Raw genomic sequence first — 22133 nt, 5'->3', positions numbered from 1 at the left:
AAATGCTGTCTTCTGAGAAGATCTCGTAGCCATCACTGAGAGGCTCTGCTTCAGCAATAAAAAATAAATTTTCTGAACTCAGCTGCACTAGCAGGAAGAAGCAAAGAAACTTGAAGTGTAGAGTTGAAGATACTTTGATGGATAGATGTCTGTGAATTGCTTAGAGGTTTAGAGCACCCTTTATGCCCTTCACTTGAAAGTTCAAAAAATAGTTTTTTCTCCTCAAAGTCCCGTTTAAATACAACCGGTATGTTGCTGGTGGTCATGTTGTGTGAATGGTGCTAAAGAAACTACCTCTTCTGCTTTTTTGGATTAGAGATGCATGGGACAAAGAGATCTGGTGGTGTTGAGAAGGGTCAATTTGTTGAAACGCACATTTCTGAAGAAGGGTTGCAATTTTGGGAACATTCACTTGGGAAGGAGATCATGGCTTCAGAGAGAGAAACAGAGAGATACATTCACTTGCCTCAGAATATCATGCTGCCTGGAGAGTTAGGACACTTGTTATTTTTGTGGGTTTTTACATATTTTAAACAAAAATACTCATCCCAAAGCCACGATGGCACTCCTCCCCTCTCCCCCCATTGCAATCTGAAAATGTTAAAAAATCTCCAGATTCCCAGATGGCAAAACAGCTTCCCGGATAGTTCTCTCATCACTGCATATTATTAATTTATTTGCCCTTCTAACCCAGTGATTTTTTTTTTCTTTTCTTTTTCCTTTCTTTGGATAACACGAGAGTCGAGAATAAAGCCCTTCAATCTTAAATATGAGTAAAGGGAAAGTCCAGGCCATTGCAGGGTGGGAGACAGATGTTATTGGAAGTCCTATACCACTGCTTTGAGCTCAGTGTAAGCACCACGTCCAATCTAAAGCTGTGAACACAGACTGTAAACAGGATCTCTTTTTGTCTGTCAAAACTTCTTTATTGTCTTTTTTTCTGTCAAAGCTTCTTTATTGTCCTTGCCTTCTGCTTCTGCATTCATCTCTGCTACTAGTATACACACTGATCTTGCTTTTCTCCCGTATAAGTCAGTTTTCCATTTGCTTCCTAAGATCCTTCTGAATCCCTGATCCTAGATGATCGTCCTCAGCCCTGCAGAGAGGGCTATCTCTTTTTTTCGTACAGATTTCCTCATATACTAATGTAGCAAGTCAGAAAGGCTGGTTAGGTCTAAGCTGCTCTCCAGCACGTCCCACAGTGACTGAAAGATGTGTTGCCTCTGTGCCTTGGTTCACCCAGGCTGGGTTCCCAACCCTTCTCTCCCCACCCTGCCTCTCCTGTGGGTCATTACTGCCGATTCCTTTGTTCTGATGCCTCCCTTCTATCAGACCATCTCCCTCATCCCAGCTTTTATTATTTCTCTTCTTTCTCAAGGTCTGCTCAGGATCCAGTGCTGCAGCTACTGGACCGGGTCCCTTCTTCCCCCTCCCTGTCCAAGCATCTCTGCTCATCCTCAGTTCCTCACAGTAAAGGCAAGAATTGCTTTGCTTCGCAAAAAGCCAGAGGAGTTATATTCATTTGATGGCTTTTCCTTTTCTCCCTGGCTTTAATTTGCAGCGAGTATTTTTGCAAAAGTGCTCATCCCTGAAGCTAACAATAAAACCGTCTCTGTGTGTGTGTGTGTGAGAGAGAGAGAGAGAGAGAGAGAAAGTGAGAAGAGGGAGGGAGAGAAAGCAATACAACAGTCTGGCAATGTGAGGCGGCATTGGAGAGCTGCGAGACCAGGGAAGCTGGCTAAGAGACGCAAGCCCCTTACTCCGGGCTCAGTGTGATCCCATTGGTTCCCCAGCCGCTGTTTTAAAGCAAAGAAGAGCTTGGAGGATTGAACTGCACAGCCAGACGCAGACTCTCAGCCAAGTTGTCAGCACGCTGGGAGGAAGAGAAGCTCACACACACGAGATTGCAGGGTGTCCGCAGCTTGAGGTTCATTTGTTTCCAGAAGGGAAGAAAGGAGAGGGGACAAAAAAAATCAAAACAAAACAAAAAAGGGGGAAGGAGCCTGATCCAGTCCAGCAGTCCCGGGGACAATAATGGATGTGACCATATCTCAGTTCATCTTAGAAGAATTTGATGTCAACTGCAGCCTCCTGGATCATTTACAAGAGACTTTTTTAGAGAGTTCGTCTATTCCTTTCCTGGGCTTTGATGGTAGGAAACATTACCTAGCAGGGCTGGGAAAAGCTTTATAAGTGCTCAGATTCGGTTTGCTTTGTGATGCAAAGTGTGTTGCTTTTGTGCTTTCTCAACTGTTTCTTCTTCCCTTTTTCTCTCCTTTTTTAACGCAAAAGGTCCGTACTGCAATGCCACAACTGATCAGATCGGGACCTGCTGGCCCAGAACCTCTGCCGGGGAACTAGTAGAGAGACCCTGCCCGGAGTTCTTCAATGGGATCAAATACAACACCACAAGTAAGTACAAACTCCTTTCCTTTTCCCACAGATCTGGTGTTGAGAAGGCACCCAGGGAGACCAAATATATATTTTCCACTAAAAATTTAAAAAAAAAAAAAAAAAAGTGTTTGCCTGGGAATTAACATTTCCTCCAGATTCCAGCCTGTATATTCAAAATTCCTGCCTGGAATGATGCAAATTTCTGAAAAGCACAGACTTTTGGACACCGATTCCTCTTTACTTAAGTATATTTAGGTAGATCTAGGCAAAAATACCTTCTGCAGTCTAAGGAGGGTATACCATGCTTTGTGTGTTTGTTCATGTGTAGATATGTGTAGCTGAATGTGTTTGTAGCAGTGCTTCAGCCATTCAGATAATTAAATATCCTTTGACTTGTGAAGTGCTTAGTCTTAACACCTAAGAACTGTATTTTGAGAGGACTCTCCCTTTGAGAGTGTGAACAGGAGGACAAACTGGGCTGGAAGTTGTATCTAACAAACAGAAGGCTGGGGTCTGGAATCTGTTTAGTAACTTCATCGGCAGTTGGCTTCTGAGGCTGGGGTGGCTGCATTATACTGCAAGGGAAACGGTAGAGGATATTATAAGGCAAATGATATTCAAAGCAAGGGAGTATGGGGGCTCCTTAGAAATCTCTTGGAACTGATGCTTTAGTCTTAGAGGTAAACAATCATGATGACTCACTAAAAATTTATTATTCAGGCTGTCGGACCCAGGCACTCATTTCCTTTTCCTTATCTGTCAATACTGTTTGGACCTTTCATGGAGAGTTTTTAACATATTAGTTCCAAACATGTGTACCCACTTGTTTGTCACTCATTTTTTCAGACTACTCAGTGTGCTTTTGACTGTGGGGACATGTCATTCCATGTTTCACTCTGAACTGTTGCTCGGATGTTAGTAGCCTAATTTTCAGATGGTGTTAATTTTGCGGGGCTAGCATTCTCAGTAAGTCCAGTAAATAAATGATGCTGTCATCTTAGACCTTATTTTTTAACTTGTTGAAAGTGAATTTATTCTTTCTCCAGCTCTAGGTGTCCAAGGTCAGATAACTAGACAAAAGTTCTGTGTCTTTGCTATGCAAAACAAAGCCTTCTTCCAGATTTGTTCTTAGGGACCAGTTTCTGTCATCCTTGACTTTGATCAGAGTAAGGAGGTTACCTCAAAGAACTACACGATCATCCTGAAATCCTATATTCTCTGACCTGGGCTCTTTGCAATAAAATAGGTGGGAAAATGCAAAGGGCTGGGTTCTGCTGTCTTTGATTATAGCAAATAGTCCACTACCTTTACAGTCTCAGATGAGATCAAAAGAAAATTCCTGAGAATTAAGGCAGCTCCAACAAAAGCAAGTGTGTCAGAATGGACCCCAAAAGAACAGCCATAGAAAAGGTACCTCTAGTGAAATAATTTTTTTTTCCATTTCCTTTTTTTTTTTTTTTTTTTGGTGGAGCATGTCAGTATTTCCACTGCCTTATTTTTGTTTCTCCAAAAGGAAAGAAGGAAGGAAAATAAAAAAAGAAATGCAGTATGGATAATTCCTTATGTATATCATAAACACAGTGGAGAGAATATAAATGCTTTTCTTTTGTATAAAAGAAAAAAATCTTGAATGCCTCATTTTATTTTGATAAACTTTGTTAATTCTTTCACTAGTTCATCGATGACCTGATTTAAAGTTCTTTCCTGCTCCTCTCCTTCTCAATGGTGGCTAATGCTTGTATTACAGTGCTAATAAATTTTCTTGAATTCATTGGTCTTAAAACAACAGCATGTTAATTAAATAAAGACTAATGAAAATATGTTATTGAAATGCTGAAACATTATTATTCATAGTCTGGGGAAATGGACATTTTTCTCCTTTCAACGTACAATGTGAGTAGTCACGTTGAGCAAATATATGTCTGCAGGACTGATTGGTAGGGCGTACTGGTGCCCAGATGTGGTACCGTATGTAGCTTGCAATAGAGATCTAAAGTACGCTGAAGCCACAGTAGGTGGCTTTCAGTTGATCTTACACTCTTTCATGTGTGTAGTTTCTCCAAGTTGTGGGGCAGAAAAGGAAGGGAAGGACTATATTGAGGTTTGAGTCAACGTGTAAAATCAGTAGCTTCTTGGGAGATAGTAGTTGGTGATTTAAGGCTTGGGAAAGTGTAGGACAGCAGGTTAAGATTCAAATACAGAGATGCAATCTCTTTTGTGATTTGAAAGATGTGGCAACTAGTACATGCAGAACGTGCCCAAAGTTTGGGAAGGCCAAATACTGACACAGTCTGACTACTTTTACTTGCGTGATTTCGCCAGATTAGTTTGTGGGCTGACTAGAGGGCCATTTATAGTGGGACTCAGTGTGCTAAAAACCTATACCGTGCACCTCGTGAAGATAATAAAAAAAGCACAGACAACTGATAAAAAACGGGAAATGGATCTTGCAAATTTCAGAGGTGAATAATCCAGCTGCAAAGTGAAGGTTTGATAGGGAAATGGCTTGGATCAACATAGGATGTCTGCCTAGGACGTGTAGTGTAGTTTTGTCCTGTTTTGGTTTGCATTTTGGTGAAGTAAAAGGAGAAATGACGGTGTGTAATATTTTACTGAATTATTCTTGAGAGTGAAATCAGACAAGTCCAGAAAAAGCACTGTGAAATGCCTTTTTTTAACTAAGGGCTTACCCAGTTCTAGCTCATAACTCAACTATTTATTATACTATCATGCATCCCATGTTTGCGAGCTGCCGCCTTTTGGGAACTATAGCGTGTCTTTAGTTTGGTTTTGTATGGCTGTGACTATATTTCTCATTCTAATTTGTATAAAACTCTTGGATCAATTTCAATTTTAATTTTTTTTTTTTTTTTTTTTAAGAAATTAAGATCTCAAAGATTCCAAGTTCCTACTAGTTTCATAAAAATAGCTCATCAGCTAGAGGGAATGAACCCAGTAGCATTCCCCGTAAACAAAGTATCTACATTTTGCATTGTAGATACTAGAAAATCCAGAATTGGAGGTGCCCAAACTGTATGAAAATCTTATACTAGACTCTGTCAAGCACCAGACACTGATCCATGGCAAACCAGGCTGCCCAAGCTCTGGTACTCATGGGGCTATTTCTGCACCTTATTGTAGTCTCTGTGCACGTGATGTATGGAATTCAAGATAAAATGCGACAAGCAGGTTGCTCCACAGATCAGCTCATCAAAGGCTTTGGATGGGTCTACCCTGACTTAGTATCCATCTCGTCAACTAGCATGCTTTGATTGTCGCTCTGTCGCACCTCTGAGTGCTCGGATGGGGAATGCTATCAAACCCCGCAATATGCCAGCAAAATTTAACGAAAGGGCATTTGAGTCAAAAAACTTAAGAACAAGAACTGATGCATAAAATATCCCATCCTGTTTGCCACTATAGAATAAACCGTTTGCATAAAATATTTCCATTCTAACTGCAAAATATTCCCGTGGTGATTTTGTGCGTGTGTCTGTGTTTCTGTGTGTCTCTTGGGAACTGCTGAGTGACTCAGATAAGTTTCAGCTGGATTCGTAAAACAAAGTCTGTCAGTCTGTGAGTATTTTTCATTTCTGACACTTTGTTATTTTGGTGATTTTTTTTTTCTCCCTCTTTATTTGGGAAATAAAGTCTTGCTGACAAATCGAGATCTGGTTACCCTGTAGTGTGATTTGTGAATATAGGCAAAGTGTTCTTTGACCAAGGATCTGAAAATGATGCCATCCACATACAACTTTGCAATTTTGCAGCAAAGCTTATGTATTATTCTCAAAGGGAAAAAAAAAAAAAGAAAAAAAGGGAAAAATATATGTGTTGGTGCAGTGTGTGGCTGTGCACTTGTCTCTGCTCAGGATCTATATTTAGCTAAAGATGACAATATCATTGCTGCCCTCTAGATGTGTTTATGCTTTAACAGTGTGAAGCTTTTATTCTTGTTTTAGGAAACAGATTAATTCACTTATTAGGATATCCTGAAGCTTGATTAATTCATCAAATGGCAGTAATGAGACTTTGCAGCTTGCAAAAACATGATGATTTACTTGCAGCGTGTTACAGGCTAAAGTATGTCTGCTTTAGCTCTTTCCTTTCCCTACAAATTGCCCTGTGCAATGAGGAAATCCATTCTGCTCATCTGATGGACAGTAAGTGTTGACTCTTGTAGTCTTAGCTGTCTGATTTGAGTTTGTCTACAACAGCCAGTGCAGGCAGAGGGGTATTCTACGGGGAGACCTTCAGGGGCTGGTCTGCTTGGTTTGTGCTGCTTGCATGCAGGAGGTGGAAGCATTGGAAAGCCTCTGGCTTGCAGATTAAGACACACAAATCTAAGTATTTCCATGTAGGTATCAACAGCTAATTTAAGTATCATCTAAGCTGTAATACAAGTTAGTGGAGCTCTGATTGATACAGGGGATGAAGCCTAGAGAGTTACTCAGCTCAACCTAAACGTACAGATCAGTTCAGGAACCCATGCAGAAGTGCTAGTGCCACTTGATATGTCCCAGGGTATTTTGCCTGGTATCTAGTTCCCGTTTCAGAGGACCCAGCCCTTATGTAGGTTTGTGTTGTATCTTCCAGGCCACATAGGTGTTGCAGATACTCTAAGACAAATGATACGATGGCTGTGTTTAGGCAGGTGAATTCATCCCTGGGTGTCTGTTGAGCTGAACTGAACCCACACCTGGGGATTGACATTAGGAGGCCTGACTGCTTTTGTGATCAACAGGAACAAAAGGTCTCTATAGCTCTAAGTCCCTCTCTGCAAATCCCCCCCTCTCTTTCTCAGTATAGGAAAGCTCTTTGACTGAGATAGCCACTTCAGATGAGTGGTTTGGGTATTGCAAAAAGCATCCTCATCTTCTCCAGGGACTATGCTGCTGAAAACAGGCACATAAGCACTGCTAACCTTGCACTGATGGGGATTTGGTCCCTCATTGCCTACTGTGTGTTCTGTACACCATGGTGTACACACTATGTCCCAGAGTGCATCAAGCAGAGCATCACTAGCCAGTCAAGGGAGGTGATTGTCCCACTCTACACTGGACTGGTGCAGCCCCACCTCGAGTACTGTGTGCAGTTTTGGGCACCTCAATGTAAGAAGAAGGACATCAAACTATTGGAGTGTGTCCAGAGGAGGGCAACCAAGATGGTGAAAGGTCTTGAGGGCAAGACTTAAGCAAAGAGGCTGAGGTCACTTGGATTGTTCAGCTTGGAGAGGAGAAGGCTGAGGGGTGACGTCATCACAGCCTGCAAAGTCCTCAAGGGGGGTAGTGGAGGGGGAGCTGCTGATCTCGTCTCTCTGATGACCAGCAACAGGGCACGAGGAAATGGAATGAAGCTGCATCAGAGCAAGTTCAGATTGGCCATTAGGAAAAGACTCTTCACTGAGAGGGTAGTCGGTCACTGGAACAGGCTCCCCAGGGAAGCGGTTGCAGCACCAAGCCTGTCAGAGTTCAAGGAGCATCTGGATGATGGTCTTAGTCATACGGTTTAGTTTTAGGTAGTCCTGGGAGGAGCCTTATGGGTCTCTTCCAACTTGAGATATTCTACGATTCTGTGATTCCTTGATGGCTCTAAAACCAGCTGTCTTGTTGAGAATGATTTGAAGAGGGTTGGTGATTTAGCAACTGGACTGTTGTTCACCTGGATGGGCATGGGAGAAAGAGCCATTGGCACAAGTATCCCTATTGTACCTATTGACATGGCTTACTCCACATTGAAAGAAAAATTCCTGCAGTTCTTTGTTGTCTCATCGTGAACAGAGGCAAATAATCTTCTGTGTGTTGAGGGAAAAGTGAAGAAGTGAATTAATAGCTCTTCTGTTTTTCATCTTCCCTCTTTTGAAAGGGGTTAAATAGATGATTTAATTTTTAAAAGAGCCAAAGAGCTAATTTTCATAGGTTAAACAGCCATTCTTTTATCAAGATCTAACCTCTGCTGCTTTTCTTTCTGATTAATTATTGTTCAAAGTTCTTCTGGAGTGGTGGCTTCAGTTTGCATATAAAACATGAGCCTTGCTTGGAAATCATTGGTCACAGTCTTGTGTAAGACCTGTCCCGATAATTACAGAAATGTGCACTTTTATAAGTGGCTAGCCTAGAGGCTCAATTAACATTTTCACTTGTGTTTTATCTTGTGTATTTTAGTGTCTTGATCACATTAGCATGACTTACTTTTTCCTCAGAGCTTATTCTGGTTTGATTTGTAAAGGGTGCGTTTTTGAAAGCTAAGTCCTTTTGTAAAAGACAGAGACCTTTTATGCTTTGGTGGCCTTTCATCTTTATTGGACAGAGAGGAATAAAGTGCCCATCAACACAGCCTTGTAAGCATGAGTGGTGATTTCTAGAGGTGCAGCTGGATGTGGTGAGAAGATGCAGCTGAGGTGTGGGCTGGGGAAGAGGACAAGGTGAGAGGAAGCATCCCAGCCTGAGAGGCAGCAGATGCTAAGCAGTTCTGGCGCGTTGCCATTTGGATTGAAGGGCTTTATATATTTAAAACACATTTCTGAAAGAAGAGTTTCAAAGATCGAATACACAACTTTCTCTTTTTTGCTAGGCAATGCATGTGTGTTTTCAGACTCAGAAAAGTATTACGAAGTCCTAAAACTACTCCTGTCTCATCCCTCTTCTGTAACCTTGTTAGATGTCCAGAAAGCTTTTATTCCACTGGACATTTGGGGTAAGAAGAGATGTTTTATAGCCAATTTTAAATATGGACTCATTACAAAAAGGCTGTAAAAAAAAAAAAAGTCTGCAATCTCACAGAAGCCGTGTTTTAGCCATCCTGGGGTGACCAACACAGTATTTGTCAGCTAGGGAGTCAAGAGTATATGAACATTAAAGGAAGGAGACAGATGAGAAACAAAACAAACACAGCAGAGGAAAAAAAGAAGGTCGGAATTGGAATTTTGGGGGAGGGAATAAAACATAATTTTTAAGCTCGTAAAGCTTCTCTCTGAGATCAAATCTGCGGTTCATTAGGTCAGCTTGACTTCAATAGCACTGTATCCAGATTAACATTTCAACCATCTTTGTTCATTTTCTCTTGTTAGTTTAGGTTGAATTCTTCCACAACTACAGCAGTGGGCAACTCTTGATTTCAGTGCACGCACAGATGGGGCAGGCTTTACTTTTTTTTTCCTCAAGTTTTTCTTTTTTTCTTTCCATTGTGAAGCATAATTTGTGGTAAGAGATCGTTCTGATTTTGCAGCGTGGAAAAAAGGACGTTGACAACACTGTTTAAAAGGAGGAATGAAAATAACCCATCTTTCTTGCTCCCGCTACTATCGTGCTGTGAAATGTGTGATTTCTTCATTGAGCACAGAACAGAAGTTAATTGCATGTAGTAAAATAAGAAGATTGTTAATGTTACTTCAGTCATGTTCAGGGACCTTTTCTCCAGCTAATTAAACACTGATTAGTATTTTTGTTCCTCACTTGTTATGAGATGGCTTTGCTATGATCCTATTGTGCCTGATTGGGATTCTCTTAAGTAGGCTTGATTTTTGAGGCAGATTTCACCCATTTCCCAGAGCCAGGAGTTGCTGCTGCTGTTCTGCACCAAGCCCAAGTGGTCCTCTGCCAAAGTCAATGAGACCTGACAGCAGTAGCAGGAGGCCCAGTCCCTTACCTTGCCCTTTGGGGTAGCAGCCCTGAACTTGTGGCCGAGAGGTCATCACCCAGGATCGCTAGGCAAAGCGGCTTGTTGCAGCACGAGAGCCATGATGGGTCTCTGAGACGGCTCTGAACCTTGAGGGCCAGAAAACACAGGGTTCTCCACATTATTTTTGGAGGCTTCCGTGACCCTTTCTCCAAGGAAGCTGCCCCATCCACTTCTCTATCACTTGCATCAGATAGTGAGCTGTTGTCTAAGGTGACAGTAACTACCAGCTGGCAAACAGATGCACTGAGGTTCAGTTTCTTCCCACAAGTTAGGAATTGGATGATACTTGCAAAATCACGTGCTTCTGGGGCCAGGAGAGGAGTGGCAGAGGGAATGGCTCAGGAATATATGGGGAAGGGAAAGAATCAAATGCATTACAAAGGGAGACAAAGTAGGAAATCCTCATCTTACAATGTCAAAATGGGAGGAAAAATCCCACCCAGCTACATCTAGCATGGGGACTCTTGTGAATGTAGGATTTCTTGTTTTATTGTGCTTTATGACCCATTTTCCATCCAGCCAAGCTGTGGGAGGGTGAGGTCTGAAGCCCTGCTGCAGAAGGTGGAATCAGGCTGTTCTCTCCAGTCACTGAACACTTGAGACTGCGACTCGCTGGGTTTCAGCCTCTGTGTTTATTGTCACAAAACCTTAGGGAGAGTGTCACTGAAGGAATGGTCACCCGTAATTCCTCCTCTCAGCCACAGGGTGTCACTTAAAGTGCAGGTAAAGTAAGTCCAGAGGCATCTGCACTGAGTCACTTGGGGGTGGAAATGATGGATGGGGTGAAAGAAAAGTGGTACAAATACTGGCCCTGGAATTTGTCCTGCTCTATGTACTGACAGTGCTGCTTCTGCAGCTTCCCCATCCTGTTGAGTGGTAAACCAGTCTCACTGAAGTGAACTGGGGACAAGGACAGAGTATAGGAGGAGTTTGAGGATGTTCTGGAAGGAACCCAGCTCTCCCTGCCTTTGTGGAGCACTTGCCTGAGAGCAGGTCACTAGCTGAAGGTAGGTGGTTGGTGGTGGTTTCATCAGGGCTAAAGGAAGGGAGGTGCTAAGCTTTGTTCCCAAGAAGGTGTGTGTTATGTTAGAAGATGTGGAGCTACGCAAAGCATAACGTAACCATTCAGGGGTGAAGCATCTCCATAATGCTACAGGGATTCCTCCTTGCTGTATACACCAAGTTCGTTGCTGTACTGCTTCGTATTGCTGATCTCACCTGCCTGAGTCCTGTCCCCTGGTAGATTCTCCCTGTGGACCCTCAGGTACCTGACAGATGCTCTAGGTGCTCCTGCTTAACAATAACAACACATAGCTACAATAACAGTGGGACAATACCTTCCTCAGCTGTGACTGCTGAACTTGCCTGTTGCTCATGGGAAGAGTGTTCCACAGATCGGTAAGTCTATTGACCGGATTTAGGTTCTTTGTATTTCTTCAGTGTCATGGAAGTATCTTTGCTGTTCATGCCATGGTGAATCTTTGCAACTTCTGTGGCTTGGAAGAACAGTACATCAGGCCATCTCCTGGTCCCAATAAAGTCCTCAGATTCTGAAAGTCACACAAGACTTTGCTCACGGTCTTCTGTCCTGTGAAAGGCAAACTCTTACTCAGTTTTGTACCCCAACATTGCTTGTGACTTGACATCCAGATTAGAATAGCCACTTTTAGTAGCTTGGGAAGGCAAGGAGAAATATGTTTCCCATGAAAATTGGAGGGGAATGGATTTTTAGTAGAAATTTTCCTTTTTTCAGTGCAGTTTCATTCCCCTCAGATGTTATTCATGGAGTTTGTAATTGGTAGCTCTTGGGAAAAATTCATAAAATCAATAAAACTCAGATTGCTTTATGCTGACTTCTTTCTTTGCAGTGCTGGGAATAACAGAGGGCCAGATGCTGCTCCATATGAGACATGTGCAGTGAGAAGCAATCCATTGAAGCAAATGATAAGAACAGAAACTCAGTGTTTAAAAAAAAAAAAAAAACAAACCAAAAAAAAACCCAGGAAAAAACTCTCCAGATCTCAAGAAGAGCTTTCCCTGGGAAAACGGAAGAAGACCAAACCATTCCCAATGCAATTGCATTGTCCAAAACCCCTGATGGTTGGAGAGCACTGGCCATACAGTGACACAAGAATTCATGTGGTTCTTTATCCTCCTGAGTCAGCCAGGGAGCACATAGAGATTTGGAAAACAGAAAATGTGTTATGGAAATGAGACAAACAAAGAAAATAGGAAATTACTTTGCTAGTGCATCATCACCATTTATCTAAACTTAGATGCGAACTCCTAGTGATTCTTTTTCTCACTGCTAAGTGTTTTAATTTAACTTAATTATTGCTGAATTATGCCAGTAATAACTGAAACATCAGCATTTGTGTATTTCAAAGTACATTATGAACAGTCATTACTTCTTGCAGAATCTCCAGGCTTGCCACATTGATTGCTGCTTTTCAACTAGAGCAGCTAATGCAGAGTTTGGAAGCAGAGGGTATTTTCAAGGATCCTAGTTCCTGTGCTGATCTTAATATACTTGACCAACCAAATGCTCTGAGCTCTGCTTGGAAGCCAGTGGGGACAGCAGCTGTTTAGTTGCTGGGAATGGATTTCTAGGTATTGTAAACTGGGGACACCCTGTTCCTTTCCAAAACGATAGAGTAAAAGGCAGGGGATGATGGGGTGATGAAAAGCAGGGGCACTTCAGAGAGACCTCACAGTGTTAAGCTTCCATAGAGAAAGCACATAGCAGGTTCCTGCCTGGTAGGAGTTTGATCTGTCTCAGGAGCGCTGGAGGGAGATAGAAAGACCATTGTCTTGGGAAGCCCTTTTCTCCGAGGCCTTATGTTCCTGTTCTGAGAGCTCCCTGCCTCAGGACGTGGATGGTGACATCTTGGCTGGGAAGTTGCAGAGATTTGCACAGTCGTGCACCTGTCCTGTGAGTGGTGTGGGGATGTGTGGGGCCAGGTAACATTGCCACCAGATCCCAAGACCTCTGTAGAGTCAACTCCTTTCATTCTTCCTTGTCAACACTTTGTACTGAAGGAAGCCAGGTTCCCACAGATCCACATTTGGTTAATTTTGGCTATCGAATCTGATCTTCTGAATTTCTCACTTCACATAAACCTCATATATAAACTCAACCATTTGCCCCATTACTGTGCCAATATTTAACAAATGTCTCCCTCTCGTTAGGCCTCTCTAAAAATGAACATTTCCACCTGTCAGCTGGCAGCACTTTGCCAAAGCTGACTGTGACTAAGGAAGCCTTCTTTGCAGCACTAAAATAAGAAGGCTTTTGCTTTGTTTTGTTTGAGAAGTGAGAGAACAAAGTACTATTTGAATCTGCCTTCTGTTTCAAAGCCTAAGTCTCAAAAAGGACAGGGATGGATCCAAATGCAGCTATGATGGTGCATTGCATTGCCCAGTCCAAGGCAGAGAGGCTGTAGCAATGCAAATGCTGACTTTTGCTGCTGTTCTTATTCTTTCTTCGAGGAGAGCTAAAAGATCACCAACCAGGTGTAATCTTGTAGTTAAGTCATCCCTATCTACCTACAAGCCCATTCTCAGCCTGGCCTTGTCTTTTTCATCCTAATCTGTTCTTAATCCCTTCGTCTCTCCTGTATTCGCTGCATGTTTCTCCTGTAAAATAAATTCTGGCAACAATAATAACAGCAGTTTTATTCTCACACAAGCACTTTGTTTTATTCCCTCAGTGAGTGCTGAGGGGAGTACGAGGGTCTGTGAGCTGAACGGGAGAGGCGAGTGTGTCAGAAGAGTACAGGCGTCGTAGTAGTGTGTTTCAGTTTGTAATGTCATGGGAGCATACAAAATGCTCTGCTGTAACTAGAAATACAATAGTTTGATTTTTAAGCGAATGGGTGTAAAGTATTTCCTAGAGATTCCTATTTTCCTGATTCTCTGTTAGATGTCAGCTACAGATCCATGACTGAGTTACTGTGCTTATATCAGCACACGGCCGAGCAGAGTTGGAACACTTGACCATGCTCATTCCAGTTACAGGGCCTGGAGAGAATTTATGTTGCTATTTTTTCATCACTTCTTCAACGGGTTGGGTAACTGCATGGCTCCTGTCTGCCTTCAAGGCATCACCTCTTCTAGGCTCTCTGTCAAAACCCCAGTCTCAGTTCCCCACTCCCTGCAGTAACCTGACTGACACAGAAGGTACCATGAGTGGGGTAGACACATGAATGAGTCACTGGTGCTCTGGGACCATATGGCAATCAACTTTGTGCACTCAGCTTCTGGTAAACCTGAGCTAAAATTCACCTTCTGAAATCTCAGGCAAAGAAATTGATTTCACCATGGTACGTCAGTTATGTGTCCAAGTCTTTAGGTTCATGAGTAGCATTGAAAACTTTACTCTGATTTTACCAGTACTTTCTGGAAACGCATTTCTAGTGATTTTGAGTGCTGAGCTGAGGAAGTCCTGGCTTTGCTTGGTGAAAATAAACATGGTGTAGCAACGTGACATATTGCAAGTTGGACTAGATGAACTCTACTGCTTCTTCTAACTAGCGTTTCTATGGTTTTGTGATAGCCCTACAGATTTCACACAGATCCTTCAGTGGTCTCTATCATCAATGTTTTGTTCTTCATGGACACCTGTGACATGGCACTTTGATGTGATGTTTCTTAGTTTCTAAGACACTTGAGTCATACACAGAATATGAAGAATTTGTATTACACAACATGTAACAGAGCAAGAATAGTCTCAATCTCTTGTTTGGATTCCATACACCTGTTGATGTATAATGAGTAATTTTCAGGCACCATTTTACTTGTTTTACTTCATCCTTTGCTTGCTTTTAGAGGAATCAAGTGAGATTCACAGGGCACTGACCTTTGTCTAGTTGCCATGTTACCTTAATGAAAATCAGCTGGAAAAGGCAGGGCTAATTGCTTTGATTTAATCCTGAAATGTCGATGACTCATTGATGGCTCATTCAGAAGAGCAGATACTCCAGGTAGAAGGACCAGATAAAAATAGCTTTCTTGAGATGAAGTTAAGCAGTTTAAGTGCTGGAAGTTTTCAAATGTCTAGGTCCTGAGTATTGCATACTGCAACCAGCTCCTAGACAATTAAAGACAAAGTGTTGTGAGGTTAGATGGAAAGATGGCATGATGGAACACAGGTGAGGAATGGCTCAGCTAGTAGTGCTGAAGAATGTAGTGCGTGAACCCTGATGGAGAGATGAGGCAAACATTAGGAGAAACATGGAAAGCGTTTCTGGGGAACAACTGGTGTGCCATGCAAGCTGGCTGTGAGACAACAAAAAAAAATCCCAAAGATCAGTACGTGAGAGAAGGGAATTGTTGGTTAAATACCAGATATAAAGAATAAGTGTGATACGTGCTGTACTGCATCCAAGGCAGGCAGGATAGAATAACAGGTGCAATTACCGGCAGCAGTGCCACCAGAGTCTCTGAGAAAATTGAAACTCGACAGAAGAAAATGTCAAAGCCAATGTATCTGTCTTGTAAATGAAAAGGCGATGTGCAGCTGGATTTTTAGCATGTTTGGCCTAAGTATTTTCTCTCTTTCCATGCTCCTGTGGGAAGAGGAGTTTCCTTCATGATCTTTTCTTGCCGTCTCTCCTCTGGCTTTCTTGTCCCCAGAGCTGGTGGGCAGGCAGGTGACAGGACCACAACCTTACAGTAGAACCGCTTTGGTTCTGAGTACGTTGCCTCAAAAGAGCGATTTTCAAAGTTAATGCAAAGACTTGCCTGATCGTGGCTTGCCTTGATCCATCTGGGACGTGTGGGGGTGTTCTGGTGTCCTGTACAGTCAAGAGACAGCGTTTGCAGTTGTGCTAGTTTGAAAAGGATAGGAATAGGGTAGTTTCAGCTTGTAACTGTCAGAACAGACAGTAAATAAGACCTATTTCATACCCCACAACTAACCTCAGACAAGCTGCTTTAGTCTCCCGTCCTTCGGTCTTGCCCTTTGTAAAGTAACTCCAATAAATCAGGAGCTCTGAAGCCTTCCAACTCCGTAAAGACTTCTCTCCTGCTTTTTTGGTTTAGAGTGCAAAAAGTTCCCTGCTAATATGTCACCTCTATTCCTCAGTGTCATGAATTTCTATGGAGCTGAGCAGAACAGTTTTGAGGACAAAATCTGTGTCTTGCAGTCCTTTATGAGTTTTCATACAAAGACTTTCAGATGTACAAAGTGCTAAGCAGGCAGTTGGATTTCAATATCTTAATATTGTCTCCAGGGCTCTCTTTCAGCAGTAAAAACCTTCTATTCTCAGCACGAAAACACAAACCGAATGGAAAGCATCCCTTGTGTGGTCTGGGAAAACTGAAGTTACTGTAATTAACATCCAGAGTTGCAAAAATATCCATGAGCTTGGATATTTAATCTATGTAAGTGATCGCTACAGTTACCAATATATTTCTGTGTTTAACAATATATTTTCACAGTTATATCTCTTTATTTTCGTGCCTTACTGTCTCGGTGCAGATCTGCTGGTCTGTAGCACCTGTAATTTTTCTGTGTGCCAAAGGAAATGCTTAGTTATCAAAATCACATTTATTCAGCTATTTGGTGCTCTTCTCTGCAATGCAGAGTTGTTTCCTAGGTTACATTTGCTAGTATAATACATATTCTGTTGACAGATATCCCATCCAGTGGATTTTGCCTCATTCCTTGATCCAGTAAAGATGACTTATTGAACTGTCCTGCTTTATCCGTAGAGATTGTCTTCATTTTCCATAAGCTCAGTTTAGTTTTTCCAAATAATTTTTTTTTCCTGCAAATACACTTCAAATACATCATGCAACACTGTAGCACAAATGAAGAAGAGGAATTCAAAGTCTCAGGCAATGATGTGAGAAAGACAATATTTTAGAAGAAAACAGCCTTTGATCAGGCTCTGCATTGCCTTTTCATGCTAAACCCAAAGTAACGGTATATTGATTCTCTGAAGGCTTATTGCCTGTTTAATATCAGCCCCATGAATGCAGTTCCAACTTGTCTGTCCGTGAGCTATGCCGGTGTGTGACGCAGTGTCACTAGGGTCAGGGCAGCCCACGGGCGTGGGGAATGAAGTAGTAGGTTAAAGAAGGTGCAGAATCAGGGCCTATACTTGCGTGAGTAAGTAGTGGAAGGAGATAAAAAGTTATTGTCAGGACCAGGGGTAAAAGAAGAGAAAGGCAATGAAAACTAGGAATAGGGAGGATTGGGTTTTTTACTGTGCGTTGTGGGGCTTTGATGCATCAGTGGGGCTGACGTAGCCTAATAGGGAAGCTGAGGACACTGTCCCTAACTGTTCATCCCATGCCCCAGCTCGCAGACACTAATCTGTACGAGTCAGCTTCTGCTTCGCTGCAGTTTACGGCAGGTATTTGCTGTAAATCAGTGTCTTTTGAGTGCCTCTGGTTAATGGTCATCACAGCTTTCTGTGCTCTGGGATAGGACAGATAGCTAGAGCCAGTCAGATTTACAGTTGCAATCCTTATTTGTGCATGAATGTCATTAATTTTCCCCTCTGTTCAACCTTCACAGCTATTTCCATTGCCAGCAATGACTGAGATGAGCTAATTACACAGATTATGCAATTTTGTTGTACATAATACATATAATTTTGTAATGAAGGAGTAAGTGCTATGTAGTAACAGTTCACATAAACCTGCCTTTGACTGCAAGGGTCTGTTGGGAAGCTTTGCAAGAGAAACTTTGCATGAAAGAGTTAAATAAATATCAGATCATTGATAGGGAAAAAGATCTTGAGACATTTCTATGTTCTTTTGGAAGCAAGTGCTAATATATCCACAAAAATGTTTTTTAATAAGTAGATTTCAGCTCCAGTATTAGCAATGTCCTGAACACTTAGATGAATCTCGTGAAGGCATGCAAATGTAAATGATCCTTTGCAGTTTTAGAAGAATTGATTTCATTTTTTTGCAAGATTGGGCAAAAGATTTTTTTGTGTGTGTGTTGTGATATAGCGGTTTGTTACCATGTTGTTTTGTTTGTTGCAGTATTTTTTGTTCGCTTCTTCCTGTATGGATGAGATTACTGATGATTATTGGTAGTAAAAGTTACCTTAATTTTGCTTGCATTGTTGTGGTGCATAGGGACCAGATCTTTTTTTGGTAGGCTCTAGACAAACCCTGGAAAATACACATTGCCCAAGGCAACTACTAGAGGCTCTAGAAGGCCAGAAAGTGTGAGAGAGGAAAGGGAGGAGGTGCGTTAGGTTTACACGGCAAGGTTTCGATAGCAGGGGGCTGCAGGAGTGGCTTCTGTGAGAAGAGGCCAAGGACTGCGCTCCATGTTGGACAAAGCTAGTTTCAGCTCTTTTTAAAATTAAGTTGTCTTTATATCAACCCATGAGTTTTTAATCTTATTTTATCCCCCTGTCCCGATGAGGAGAGTCAGGGAGTGAGTGGTCTGGTGGGCACCTGACCGCCAGCCAAAGTCAACCCACCACAGGAGAGTATGAAATAAATACAGCAAAATTAATTCTGACTTCCAACCCCCCCCCCCCCCCAAATTCTTAAAGCTTGGAAATATGGTTATGGAGACTGAATGCTACAGAGCAGGGGCTGTTCTCCTAGGGAAAGGCTTTCAGAAAGATAAACTGGGGCATTTGAATAGAATTTACAGATTGAAATTTCTATACAGTCTACCTAAGCTGACTTAATTTTCAGTGGCATATCCCACCTGGAATATGGAAGGAAATCAGTCATTTCTCTGAAGAACTGTGGGAGGGGATAGGTCTATTCTGCAGTCAGAGGTGTGATTGGAGCTGTTGACTGTTACAGATGCACCTAGCATGGCTCGACTTGGTACTTATAGCATCAAAGCTGATACAGCACAACCATTTGTTTCTGATTCTCTAGCCCAGCTAGAACTAAAAGGCGGAGATGTCGGTGCTTGGCTATGCTACTGCAGTCTCACTGCCCAGTTTGGCTTGGTTGTGATCCCGTCACTTCTCTGTAAATACTCCCTGCAGTCAGGATTCTCATCCAGCTGTTTTGGTAGTGATCTCTGGCTGTATTTTAAGCCAGGTGTAAATGTTTTAAACTCAACACATGATTTATAGCTACATACACTAACTGGTTTTCAGTCTCAGAAAACAATCAGGATTCAGTGTGCTGACTGAAAGACATTTTTGTCTCTTATCAGCTTAGTGAAGTAATATGGAGAAATTCTCTCTGCCTGCAGCTCATATCCTTTCCCAAAATAGAGACACCAGACTAGATTGACTTGTTATTTTTACCTGAAGTTCTGGGTTGGTTGTCTTACTTCAAAGGATTTCAAAATTGATCTTTCATTGAAACCAAGTCACTGTTCTGTAGTAATTATCTTCATTCCCTACACATATCTTTAAACTTTCCTTGAGTTTCTGATATCATGTCCTATTTTAAAAGCTGAATGGATGTTTCTACCTTCTCTAACTTAGCTCCAAAGATGAGGCTTTCAGTTTTCAGACAGTCTGGTGCCATCAGCTGATTGCCAAGGAACTGTACCACGCCACCACCAAGCTTTCTTTCACTAACTGCTCTCCATTCAACAGATCTTGAGGAATTTCAGTTTCCACTGTTTCAGCAGCATTTGTGAATCCATTTCCCTCAGAGTTATCACAAGGGAAGTTGTCTTTCACACTGCTCTTTCACAGGATATTGGAAAGGGCAGATGGTGAAGCTCTTGCTCTTCAGCATTTTTTCCCGCTTTAACTACGTGGGACTCTCCTAAAGGCACTCTGAATGTCGCTGTAGGAACCAACACTGACATATAACTGCATGAACTGCTTGCTTCTCTTGATCCAGATGTTGCACCTGGTTACAGGATGAAGAAATGTTTAGAAAGCTGCAACAGTTAAGGATGTGTTAGTGCTACTATATGGCTCAGAAAAACTTTCTACAAATGTATGTGTAACTCAGTGTTTAAGTTCTGAGATCAGTTATTTTGACTGATCATGAACGACAGTATCGCAGGATGGAAAAATGTAAAAGTGGAAAGTGGTAAAAAGGGAGAAGGTAGAAAGATTTAAGGAGGAATTTGTAAACTGGCTGTGGTCACATGTAATCAAGTAACATTTTCTGTAGTCTGAAGCATCCCGTGAATAGCTCTGATAAAAGATTTTCAGTACTGAGGTAACAGAAGCCCTTGAAGTAATTGGTAAATGCGTACTGCACTGTAAATCTATTTAAACAGAGATAATGAACTGTATTCTTCTCTTCAACTGAACTAAATCCTGTGTAATTCTCTGAAGCTAAATGTTTCTTCCTAGCACATTCTGGATGTACGATCATGTAACAGCTAATTAACAATTAACATCACAGATGATGACCAGAAGAAACTGTTACATGATGTATATTGCATCTCCTTCATGTTTCAAAAATAATGAGAACAAATTTTAGTTAACACTGTGTTTTCATTAGAGTCTGCTAACCTTCTGTTGATTGATCCAAAGATAAATTCTTGTGCACAGGAAAGGAAAAGACACTTTATCCTAAACACTTCATGTGTAATTAGAAAAAGAATCTTCTATTTATGTAAAGATTTAGATTCTATTTTAGGAGAAGAGTTAAAGGGTAGCACATCGAATGATCTCATTTTTACATGATATAATTAAGATCAGATAGCTGAGAAGAAAAAAAAATTCTTGGTAATGATTTCCTTTAAAAAATCTTTAATGGGAACTGCTCCAGGACATTGTAACTACTGCGTGACAGTGAAGCTGTCTTTTACTCCGTAACGTTTTATTTGGGAAGTGTGATGCAGCAAATCTCTCTTTGTAAAGTTACAGCAGGTGAAATGGAAGGTTCAGCTGCGAACTCCCTAATTGTTATGGATGGTTTGACCTGGTTTTTACATGAGTCTCAGGAGCATTTACGTAAAGCCATCCTTCCCTTGGCGTGCTCGCTGTGATCATCGTTTCTTTGGGAATGCAGGTTTGTTCCATGCTGTGTGGGTTTGATGGAGGCTAATGGCAACTCTGTCCTGAACAACTGTGTCAGTTATTAGCTGTGATCTGTGACTGGTTTTTTCATTACGCTATTGGCAGTCTTCTCACTGTCTGGCTTGGATCGTCCACCCTACCTCCAGCTTCTTCTTCTTACGCTGTTTCTTCATAACCTTAGCTCATCAAAACTTAGGAAAGATGGTGTTTTCAATTTCATGTGACTTGATCTGAGACTCACACTGAGGCTTCTGCTACTGTAACTGTAGTCAGTGCTGTACAAAACCTCCAGATGCTACTTCAGAAGAAAGAATATAATGCAGAAGACTCAAAATGTTCTTTTGTGGGTATTAATCCATCACTACTCCTGCTAAAACCATAAAGGGATCAAAGTCCAGATTCAGGAAGTATTAACTTCTCTTCCTTAGCTATGGCTTGCTGCATGGTACAGTACCAGTACAAGAAAGACATGGAGCTGTTGGAGCGAGTCCAGAGGGGACCATGAAGATGATCAGAGGGCTGGAGCACCTCTCCTATCAGGACAGGCTGAAAAAGTTGGGGTTGTTTCAGCCTGGAGAAGAGAAGGCTCGAAGGAGACCTTATAGCAGCCTTCCAGTACCTAAAGGGGTCTACAAGAAATCCGGAGAGGGACTGTGACTAGGGCATGGAGTGATAGGACAAGGGGGAATGGCCTTAAGCTGAAGGAGGGTAGATCTAGATTAGATATTTGGAAGAAATTCTTCCCTGTGAGGGTGGTGAGGCACTGGAAGAGGTTGCCCAGAGAAGCTGTGGCTGCCCCTGGCTCCCTGGCAGTGTTCAAGGCCAGGTTGGATGGGGCTTTGGGCAACCTGGTCTAGTGGAGGGTGTCCCTGCCCATGGCAGGGGGTTGGAACTAGATGGGTTTTGAGGTCCCTTCCAACCCAAACCATTCTATGATTTTATGATTCTATGGTCTGTATACACCCTAGGTGACCCTGCCACATCACAGCCTTCCTGAAAGAATGTACAATTCCATTTAGATTTTATTACTCTAGAATTCTTCAGAGCTCAATGCTAGAGAACTGTAGCATTGTACTTGCTGAAAGAACCTCAAGATCCAAAATAAATTCTTCTTTGGAATATGATCAT

At 42.0% G+C, this 22133-nt stretch overlaps 1 protein-coding gene across 4 annotated transcripts in view; it reads left to right on the top strand.

Moving 5' to 3' along the window:
* Positions 1-22133, top strand: part of CRHR2 (corticotropin releasing hormone receptor 2) — a 162322-nt gene that overhangs the window by 47144 nt on the left and 93045 nt on the right. For 2 of the 4 annotated variants that reach the window (XM_075746798.1, XM_075746795.1), the window contains exon 3: positions 2293-2412. In XM_075746798.1, the coding sequence (XP_075602913.1) occupies positions 2293-2412 (120 nt within the window). Of the gene's footprint in view, positions 1-1635; positions 2153-2292; positions 2413-22133 lie in introns of those variants that run through there. The other 2 variants (XM_075746797.1, XM_075746799.1) reach the window with 2 other exon arrangements.

Source organism: Balearica regulorum, chromosome 2 (assembly GCF_011004875.1).
Source record: "Balearica regulorum gibbericeps isolate bBalReg1 chromosome 2, bBalReg1.pri, whole genome shotgun sequence".
In the NCBI taxonomy this organism is placed as follows: Eukaryota; Metazoa; Chordata; class Aves; order Gruiformes; family Gruidae; genus Balearica; species Balearica regulorum.
This window is presented reverse-complemented; position numbering and strand designations above follow the sequence as displayed.